The following is a 10830-nucleotide window of genomic DNA, read 5'->3' as shown; positions in this document are numbered from 1 at the left end:
TAGTAATAATGAAAGAATAAAACTTTATTTGTACCCCATCTTATCACACCTAGGGGACTTGGGGGGTTCCAGTAAAAAAAGGCAAACATTCTATTACAAACCACAGATAAGTACAATGTTTATTTTGTTAAAAACCTAACAAAACTGTTCATAAATTGTAACAAAATTCTTGGGCAAATGAACCAGACCCAAGTAAATACTGTACATACTCCAAAAAAAAGTTCTCCAAAGAAAGCAAAGTTCCTTCAGTTCTTTCCTAAGTCATAGCTGTGGACCACAACTGTAAAGGCTCTGTTTCTAGCAGCAGCAGCTGGTTCTGTCAGCATATGCAATACAAAGCAGGTTTGAGATGAACCGAGTCACTCCCTATGTAATAGGAATCAATGTTGCCCTCAGGACTTCAGATCAAGACAGAATCTATCACAGGCTCAGCAGGTGTGCTGTATTCCTGAGATCTGCCAAGTTCGCCACATCTATAGCTATTTTGAGGCCACCTTGGGAGCAGCAAATGCAAAATTCCCTCCCAAATCCTAAAGACACAGAAGAGCAGGCATGTGAAGCCTCACATCTTGATGACATTATTCATCCAAATCTCAATTCCATGCATTCCCATTCACATACTGTGTTGTGAGACTTGGTTTTTTTTCTTCCCACAATGGAATGTGTTGTTTTGATGGCAGTTCCCCTCACGTCCAAGGTACACACTTTTCTCCATTGATAACAGTGTGTTTGTGCAATTGTACCCATTTTACCGCTTCACATTTTACAACGTGCACACACTTTCATGTACACGTTATTTCTCCAGAACACTCTGTCAGCCTTGCAAACGTATGACTTGTCAAGGCATGGTACACTCCTTCTTCCAACCCATCTCAGGTGCAAAAGGACGACTTTTGTTAAGACTGCTGGATCCGAAGAATTTTTCCCCATCCCAGGTTTGTAAGGCAAATAAACGATCCTTCATTGGTAGATCAATCTGACCTGCAAAGACAAGCATCTTTTCACACGTGAAATACTATGTTATTGATCTCAAGAGGATGAAGTGTGATTTTCTTCCTTTTTCAAGTCAGTCTCTCTATTTCTTCTGCAGTTGGCATGAAATGTTTCTCATAGCCAGAGTTCACCACAGGAACACGGGATGGAGGTGGTGCCGGCTGAGGGGCTAGTTCCTTTATTTTAATAATATCCATACCCTCAGGAGATTGGTCCAGCGTATCCTGCAAGAAATGGAAGTCGTAAGCAACAGGAAACTATGCCTTTAAAAGCCTGACCTGACCAACACAAATGTAAAAACAAACAACAAGCTAAGGATTTCAGAGCCACACTTTTTCAAAAAGTCAAATCCATAGAATTTAACAACATGCATATGAAACTGAGTAAAAAGAAAGCAAAATTATATTTATTCGTCATTTGCTGATTTCTTTCCAGTCATTTCTGGCAATATGGTGATGCTAAGATGAACCCGATCATGGGCCATTGTGTGACTTGTCTATAATTCTTCTTTAAACATGATTAGATACAGTAAAACTCCCCACACATTATCTACAAATAAAATCCCTTATTATTTATTATAAAATTAATGTATGAACCTTAGGTAAAGGTTTTCCCCTTTAGTCTCGTAATGCCCAACTCTGGCGGGTGGTGCTCGTCTCCATTTCTAAGCTGAAGAGTGGTGTTGTCTGTAGACACCTCCAAGGTCATGTGGTCGGCATGACTGCATGGAGTGCCATTACCTTCCTACCAGAATAGTACCTATTGATCTCACATCTGCATGTTTTCAAACTGCTAGGTTGGCAGAAGCTGGGGCTAATAGCGGGAGCTCACCCCACTCCCCAGATTTGAACTGCTGACCTTTCAGTCCGCAAGTTCAGCGGTTTAACCCACTGTGCCACTGGAGGCTCCTTAAATTGACTCCCAAAAAAGTATGATACCAATTCATTATTGAACTAATTATTGAACCAAATGAAACTAAAGTCACTATGATACTAATTACGGTCAGCCTTCCACATCCAAGGATTCTGCAAGGAGAGAGCAAGCCTGCTGATTGTATAAAGTTTTTTTTTACAAGAAGGAAGAAGATATGGACATATTCCAGCATACACTTGATCTAGGGTTGGGGAAGTTTAGATCGATGAATAGGAACTCTAGTCATTAGGATTTTATTTTTATGCAGTTCTTAGGATCTGTGCTGTGACTCTTAACAAATCCTTCAGACTGTAATATTGAGTCAGTGAAAATCACAAAACATCAACCAAGTCATGGAAGCTATATAAAAAAATGTATGTGTCAGCAAGTGAAGAGCGTTAATGCCAAATGCTATCATATAGGTAGAAAATGAAAATATCTAAAAACCCAGGTGCTATTGCACAGACATGCTATATAATTCAGTTTTGAATTATCTTATGTTACAGTATTTCTCAACCTGTGGGTCCCCAGATGTTTTGGTCTTCAACTCCAAAAAAAAATCCTAACAGATGGTAAACTGGCTGGGATTTCTGGGAGTTGTAGGCCAAAACACCTGGGGACCCACAGGATGAGAACCACTGTAATATGTTGTATTACCTGAGGTTCTACTCACATCAGCTTGTTTACTGGGAAACAGTGGATGCAGTAGAGAGTAAACTCACTTATCAGTGTTGGGTTTCTGAATCATTAATGAAGCAAAATGGGCTCCTCTTTTAAACGGATAAAACTTCCCTGCAGCCCAGGAAGATCCTTAAATACAACTAAACAGGCAACAGAGTAGATATTTGCTTGCAATATTTGCTGGCTGGGCAGAGTTTCATTTTGAGTGGAAGAACCTTTAACCCATCCATGTACTCCCATCAGCTTTAGCCCTCAACATCAATCACGAGGGATCAAAGGATCTTAATTCAAATAAAAATAGGGAGCCACTGGTTTTTCCAACTCCATGGCAGAAGGTCATCTTGTCCAGCTGAATCCAGTAAGGCTATTTTGTGTGTGGAAGGGATGAAACAGGCACAGGTGGGTCAATCAGTGGCTTCTTACCATGGCACGTGTAATGTTCTGTTCATCCATCTTTGAGACAACCATGCTGTGCTCTGGATCTGGAATTCTCTCCCAGCACCATAGAGGTAGGATCTTATGGCAGAAATTAAGGACCCTGCAGAGGAGAAATGGCAGAGAGGAGATGCTGTACATGATCTTTTCAAAAGGGAAGGAGAAGTGGAGGGTACTTATGCCTCCTGAAACTTCAGAATTGCCAGGGATTGAGCTCTCCAACTCAATCCTCTCACCTTTTTCTTTCTTTTTACTTACCATCTGTACTTAGCATACACCACTGCAGCAGCCAGGAAAAACAGAATTCCTATCACCACAGTGATGACCACAATGGTCTGCCAATGGGAGATTGCTGGAAATATTGAAGACAATACTGTGGTTAACCTTTACATTCTTTGACAGTTCTAGAGTTTTACTTCCTCCCTTATAAGAACATAGTTATCAGGGTTGTTGTGTGCTTTCTGGGCTGTATGGCTATGTTCCAGAAGCATTCACTCCTGACGTTTCACCCACATCTATGGCCTCGCAATCTCTGAGGATGCCTGCCATAGGTGTGGGTGAAACGTTAGGAGAGAATGCTTCTGGAACATGGCCATACAGCCCGGAAAGCACACAACACTTCTATGATTCCGGCCATGAAAGCCTTCGACAATACATAGTTATCCTTCGCTCTACCAGGACAAAGTACAGGCTAAGTTTCCCTTATCCGAAATACGTTGGGATCAAAGGTTTTTCAGAATGTTGACTTATTTGTTTTTTTAATACTTGTATTTGCATAGGTAAAAGGTAAAGGTAAAGGTTTTCCCCTACGTTAAGTCCAGTCGTGACCGACTCCAGGGTTTGGTGCTCATCTCCATTTCCAAGCCTAAGAGCCGGCGTTGTCCGCAGACACCTCCAAGGTCATGTGGCCGGCATGACTGCATGGAGCACCGTTACCTTCCCGCCGGAGCGGTACCTATTGATCTACTCACATTTGCATGTTTTCGAACTGCTAGGTTGGCAGGAGCTGGGGCTAACAGCGGGAGCTCATTCCGCTCCCGGGATTTGAACCTGGGACCCTTTGGTCTGCAAGTTCAGCAGCTCAGCGCTTTAACACACTGCGCCACCACCGGGGCCCTGTATTTGCATATATGTGGTGAATGAGGAATGGGGCAAAAGGGAGATAGTTACACATCCAGTCCCTGTTGAGGTTCTATTGTCGCTCCAACATAGGGCACTTCCAGACAGCACTAAATTATGGGTTCCAATGAGGGGCAAAAATTCCCGGGACTTCAGAAGAGGTCCACATACAGGCCCGTTAGTCCCAGGATTCCTGCCTCCATTGTCCACACTTGATGCTTTGTTGCAAGGCTCCCAAGATGACCACTGCAGGACACCTGCCAGAAATTTTGGTGGTTTTTTAAAAAAAAATCTCAAGATTCGGATATGTGAATCGCTGCAAAAGTTTCCATTCCTGGCCACAGAAATTTTGCCCTCGACATATTTAATGAAGTTTCTGGCACACAAATAAAGTTTGCAGAGTAAGAGCACTTCTGCCCAAGTCAGCATGACACAATCACACAGGAACACACACTTTCAAGCCAGGAACAGAACTCTGTTATTATTATTTGACCTTACTTCCTAAGGAGCCTCCTATGGCCTAGGGGATAAAAGCCTCGTGACTTGAAGGTTGGGTTGCTGACCTGAAGGCTGCCAGGTTCGAATCCCACCCGGGGAGAGCGCGGATGAGCTCCCTCTTTTAGCTCCAGCTCCATGTGGGGACATGAGAGAAGCCTCCCACAAGGATGGTAAAACATCAAAACATCCGGGTGTCTCCTGGGCAACGTCCTTGCAGACGGCCAATTCTCTCACTCCAGAAGCAACTCAGGTTTTTCCTGACACGAAAGAAAAAAAAACCTTACTTCCTGGCCATCTGTGCAGACAGATTTGGTTGTGTACTTATGTCATGGAACAACAGATTGCTCTTCCTGGGCATGGCTGTTCCTGATTGCTCTTATTGTGAAAAGATGCACAACTTTGTCTTGGCCAGAGAAACTTTATGATCTACATGTTTAATGAAGTTTCTGGCACAAAAACAAAGTTAATGGGGTAGGGCTACTTCTGTCCAAGTCAGCACTACACAAACAGGAATAAACACTTTCAAGCCAAGGACATCTCCCTGTTGTTCTCTGGCACAAGCACACCACAAAACCCGTCTGCACAGATGGCCATACAACAAGGTCTGAGTAATTATAGTAATTATGACATTCTGTTCTTGGTTTGAAAGTGTCTGTTCCTGTTTCATTGTGTACTACTTAATGTGAAAGTACTTGTTGCACCCCAGGAAGTTTGGTTTTTTTGCCACAAACTTCATTAAACAGGTCGAGGACAAAGTTCCTCTTCTCAGGACAAAGTTTTTGCCTTCTACTCAAGTGTAACCTTCTTTTTAGGAACTGACCAATCAAGAACAAACACCTAAAACCCGGGAACAAACCTTAATAAAAAGTCCCATGATTTCTGATTGCAGGGACATACAGACATGCGGAGATCTGCATTTTTGGCTCACAACCGGGATATTCCCACACCTGAAAATTTCACCTTTTTTGCTGTTTGTAACACCTTCTCCCACGTTTTGAGGGAATGGCGTCTGGCCACCCTCCTGTTCGCTGTGGAAGCTCCTGGGATTAAGATACTGTCTGGACAGGCCCCCAGTCAGAAATTTGATGGGAGATAGGAAAGGAGGGAGTTTGCTGTTGGACTTACACAAATCCCTGGTAGAAGGCAGGCATCAGGGGAGGAAAAAGTTCAAATACATCTGATTGCTACAGATGCATTGAATATTGCAAAGATCCCACTGCCTAGTCATTCCATACTGCACTTGCATCTTTTTTCCAGAATGCCAGCTTTTTACAGGGAATTTTTCTAAGTCCAGCAGCAGAACCCCTTTTCTCCCGTAAAATTTCAGACTGTGGTGGAGTGTCAGCTCATTGAGAAAAAATCCCAGTGGTGGCTGGATGTGTTACAAGCCCCTTTTCCATAAAGGTAGTTGGGCGAGGGGGACAAAAGTTTTCATTTTTGTTTTAGTCTTTCGAGTTTCTGGAAAACTCCACACTTTGCAGAATATTTCGCTGTAATGAAAACCCACCCTAGGACACCAGCCATTAGGTGTCTTCAACCCTAGTGACAGGGCTGTGTAAATCCAGACAGACATCCAAAAGTCTTTATATGAACAAAGTATTAAATCCTACAGCTTGGTCCCAACTACATTGCCGTTGAATGGTGGGTTATTACATTAGTGAATCCCACTGATTTTGATTAAGACTCAAACCAGAACCCCGCATCTTCCATTGCACTTCTTCCCCTACTACTACAAGGACAGGTCTTGCTCCACAATGAGAAATTCCGATCCTAAACCTCTCAAGGTCCTTTCTACTTCTGTGTTTGCTCAGACCGTCTCCTGTCTACAAACACAAACTAAACCTCACATGATTTCAAAATCTCCACCACCCCATCCTACCTGGAGTGTTGAAGTGATGTTTAGGGCTGGGCACTCCTTCTCCAGCAGAGGTAGAGCCTGTCATCCAGAGCTCATAAGCTGCTCCAGGTTTAAGATTGAAAAGCTTATAACTCTTCTCAGTAGCACCAACTGCAGTGAGGAGACAAGAGTGCAGGTTATACAACTGGCATTCACTATCCACTGTCCAAGACTCTCAGCTCGTTTCTCAATAGGGACGAGTGGCAGCAGCAGGGGATTAGCATGGTAAAACACTGTGACAGTGGAATATTATAGTCATTGTGTAGCTTTTATATCTTGTACTAGCTGTGCCCTGCCACGCATTGCTGTGGCCAATTGGAATTGCAGTGAATAGCCTCGCTGCTTGAAAGCTTGACCGTTTTCTACATAGGGTATGCTTGCTAGGCCAGGTTGAATGAGATGGAGTAGCCTCGTGGTTTCCAAAGTCTGGCTTTGAAGCTGCAAGGCTGTTCAGTGTTAATCAAGGTGGGCCACAAAGGGGTTGATATATGTGTGGAATAACGTGCAGTGTGGTAGAAATGCCATTCTCCTTTTATATATATAGATTAAACCAAAAAGTAAACACTATCTATGGCAAGCTGTGGATTTCAAACTAGGGCCCCTTCTACACTACCATGTAATCCAAATAATCAAAGCAGAAAATCCACATTCTCTTCTTTGAACTGGATCATATGAGTCTGCACTGCCATATAATTCAGTTCAAAGCAGATAATCTGGATTTTATATGGCAGCATATAAGGGGCCTAGGTTGTAATTGGATCCTTTCATCTTATAGTGGAGGTGCTGTGGAATGAACAGCTTGTGGTCCTCCAGATGATGTTGATTGAAAATCCCAACCCCCCAATGTTGTTAAACCACCACCTGCAGTAAATCTTGTCAATCAAAAGGCTGACAGTTTGAAGCCCGGGTCAGGATGAGCTCCTGGTTTTTAGTCCAGCTTCTATATAACTAGCGGTTCGAAAGAAAAGTGTGAGTAGCTAAATAGGTACTGCTTAAAAGCAGGGAGGTATTTTAAGGCACCCATAAAGACATGCCAGAAAAATGCCGACTATTCGATCAAGAAGGAAGTTTACGAACAAAAGCTCTTCGGCAGGAGATGGCGTGACCGCAACCCCCCCCCCCCCCCCGGTGGCCAGAACCGAGCATCCCAAGCCTCCAAGATGCCAAAGATGGGAAAAGCCGTGAGACTAGTATAGTGCAGTAGCAGACTTGGAATTATGGATAATTGACGACGGAATTGCCTTGGACTATATTTTCGGATGATGTGATTTTAATATTGAATGTAATGTTTTAAATGTTTAATATGTATTCATTTTAAATTTAATTGAATTAAGTCTCTTTTTTTTGTATTTTAAGGCATCTAATAGTTGCCATATGTAAGCCGCCTTGAGTCCCCTTCGGGGTAGAGAGAAGCGAGGTAGAAATAAGGCAAATAAATAAATAATAAGAGGAGGATAATTCCCTACTCCTGATACAAGTAATTATAAGAAAGGGATCAATGGAGGCCACTCTTGAGGGGACTTGGACCTAGTTCTGGAAAACTGGACCTATTTTGTTCTTTCACCCATCTTCCAATTAATTGCCATTTGGACTTGGAGAGGGAGATGCCACTCACTGGACATGCGAATGACGTTGCCAGAAGAGATATGCTTCAGGTAGAGTGTGTAGTGGGTAATGTTTCCATTACGACTTTCCAAAGGAATTTCCTCCCAGGAGATGAGAGAGGCTGTTGAAGTAATGCTTCTGTCCCGCAGTGCCTGGGGACTAGCTGATGGTGCTAGAAAATGGGAGGAGGAGGAAGAAGAATGAGAGACTGGCATATAAAGGAAGAAGATTGTATGTTTTTATACATGAACAAAGTCTGTTTTATTTCTAGGTCTTGTAACAGAACTTGGAAAAATCCTTTTTGGGGACTTAGTAAAAAATAAATAATAATAATTTTTTATTTATATCCCGCCACCATCTGTCCGAAGGGATTCAGGGCGGCTCACAGAAGCACTTTGAAGTGCCGCATATAAACAAACAGTACATGAACATATAAACAGAACATAATTTTAAAAACGACACCCATAACACACATAAAATCCCATCTGTTAAAATTGTACGATTTCTAAAATGCAGTAGAACCTGCAAATAAAGCTGGCTGCCTGAAATTACAAATCAAAGTGCGGAGTGAAGCAATCAGTGAAACCATGCTGGGAGTTATACTCTAAAATTAAAATTCCCAGGCTCTGAGTGCAAATGGACAGTCTTTAATTTGTGAGACATGCAATCAGAATGACAGAAAACTTTCTGAATAGTACAAGAGTTAGTTGGGAATGAACTGGTTTCGGATAATATTCTCAAAATGGCAATTAAGGCCAAAGGCCTATTGTGTAAAATGTGTACTATAAGCTTAGATTACACATAAGAGAAAATATAACATCGTTAATTTACAGATTTCATTGTCAGAAAATGCAGCAGTTTAGATAACAGTCAGGAACTAGACAAAGAAATGGAAGATAATACTGCTATTAGCTGTAACTAGTCCTGAGGGCTATATATGCTACCTCTCAGCTCAGAGGCAGCAGATATTTCTGTGGCCAGGTCAGTTGTTACTAGGAGCCCCTGGTAGCGCAATGGGTTAAACCCTTGTGCTGGCAGGATTGATGACATGATGGTTGGGTTGCCAGTTCAAATCCAACCCGGAAAAAGCACAGATCAGGTTGAAAACCACTGATTTAGGGTGTATGTCCATCACAGTGTAGAAGCTGGATAGCCATCTGTCAGACGCTGGATGGCCATCTGTCGGAGGTGCTTTGAATGCAATTTCCTGCTTCTCGGCAGGGGGTTGGATTGGATGGCCCATGAGGTCTCTTCCAACTCTATGATTCTATGATTCTATATTCCTTGCAACCCAGACAATAAGAGGAAGAATCTAGGTTGATAGAAAATTGAAAAGTAGCTCCTATGAAACGGGCAGTCTCTTCTCTAGGCTCTGTGTATAGCTGGACAAAATCACAACAATATCCAGTGTGTTCACGCTGTGGTCAGCTGAAGCATGCTGATACAAGTATCACAGAAAGAATAAGGTCCCTGCCTCAGCATGGGATCATCTCAGATCAGTTGGGATAATGGTGCCTAAAGTAAGAGAGCTCTAATGAGATCCCCAATTCCCCTTTTATAAACTAAGATTATGGTCAGACCAAATCTTGAAGATAAGAATGAACACCTCACACTGGGAAGGGATGAGTTCTTGCTAAAATAAGGATGAAACATGGGAATGAGAGCAATCCACTGACAGCCCCAGCTTCCCTTTTGCCCCTTGAGTTTACCTTCTTCCTTGAAATATGCTTGGACAGGAACCGAGGTGCTGCTCCCCTCAGCATACAAAGCGGAAACACGCATGCGATAAGGAATTTTTGGTTTAAAGTCACCTGAGATGGGAAGTAACAAAAATATTATCATTAAGCAACTGGAAGATGTACCACCCATGAACAGCACACTATGGGAAAATCCAAAGCAACTTCTGAGCCATGTTATCCCCAGGATTTAGGTGTTATTTTGTGTTTGCTACCCAAATTCCTTCCCATGCCATATGTAAACTGATAACAAGCCGGCATGCCATGTTTGAGGGTATAAAAGAAAGTGAGGCTCAGGTACCTTGAGCTGAGAACTGTCAAAATATGCCCCACAATATTGATGTTGATGTTGATTGTGGTGGTAATAATAATAATAATAATAATAATAATAATAATAATAATAATAATAATAATATATGAAATCCAGCATGTCTATCTTGTTTGCTGTGTCATAAAATAATAATAATAATAATAATAATAATAATAATAATAATAATAACAACAACAACAACAACAATAATTTAGATATTATTATTATTTGTTATCTGCCCCTCCTCAAGGCTTGAGACAGGGTAGGTAAAGGTAAAAGTGAAGGTTTTCCCCTGACATTAAGTCTAGTCGTGTCCAACTCTGGGGATTGGTGCTCATCTCCATTTCTAAGCCAAACAGCCAACATTGTCCACAGACACCTCCAAGGTCATGTGACCAGCATGACTGCACGGAGCACTGATATTTTCCCGCTGAAACAGTACCTATTGATCTACCTGCATTTGCATGTTTTTGAACTGCTAGGTTAGCAGAAGCTGGGACTAACAGCAGGAGCTCACCCCACGCCTCGGATTCGAACCGCTGACCTTTTGGTCAGCAAGTTGAGCAGCTCAGTGGTTTAACCCACTGCACCACCGGGGCAGGGCACAACATAGTTAAAATACATAGATAAAAACGTAAGACCAT

The 10830-nt window shown here is 42.3% G+C and overlaps 1 protein-coding gene across 1 annotated transcript in view; it reads right to left on the bottom strand.

Moving 5' to 3' along the window:
- Positions 1-10830, bottom strand: part of il27ra (interleukin 27 receptor subunit alpha) — a 54590-nt gene continuing 43760 nt past the window's right edge. The window contains exons 10-15 of the mRNA XM_008103722.3: positions 9850-9951; positions 8151-8312; positions 6518-6646; positions 3280-3373; positions 3010-3124; positions 1-1217 (exon numbers count right to left, since the gene is read on the bottom strand). Coding sequence (XP_008101929.2) covers positions 1062-1217; positions 3010-3124; positions 3280-3373; positions 6518-6646; positions 8151-8312; positions 9850-9951 — 758 coding nt within the window. The 3' untranslated portion in view covers positions 1-1061. The remainder of the gene's footprint in view (positions 1218-3009; positions 3125-3279; positions 3374-6517; positions 6647-8150; positions 8313-9849; positions 9952-10830) is intronic.

The sequence above is a fragment of the Anolis carolinensis genome, chromosome 2, assembly GCF_035594765.1.
Source record: "Anolis carolinensis isolate JA03-04 chromosome 2, rAnoCar3.1.pri, whole genome shotgun sequence".
In the NCBI taxonomy this organism is placed as follows: Eukaryota; Metazoa; Chordata; class Lepidosauria; order Squamata; family Dactyloidae; genus Anolis; species Anolis carolinensis.
The sequence above is the reverse complement of the archived record's forward strand: the minus strand, read 5'-3'. Positions and strand labels throughout refer to the sequence as shown.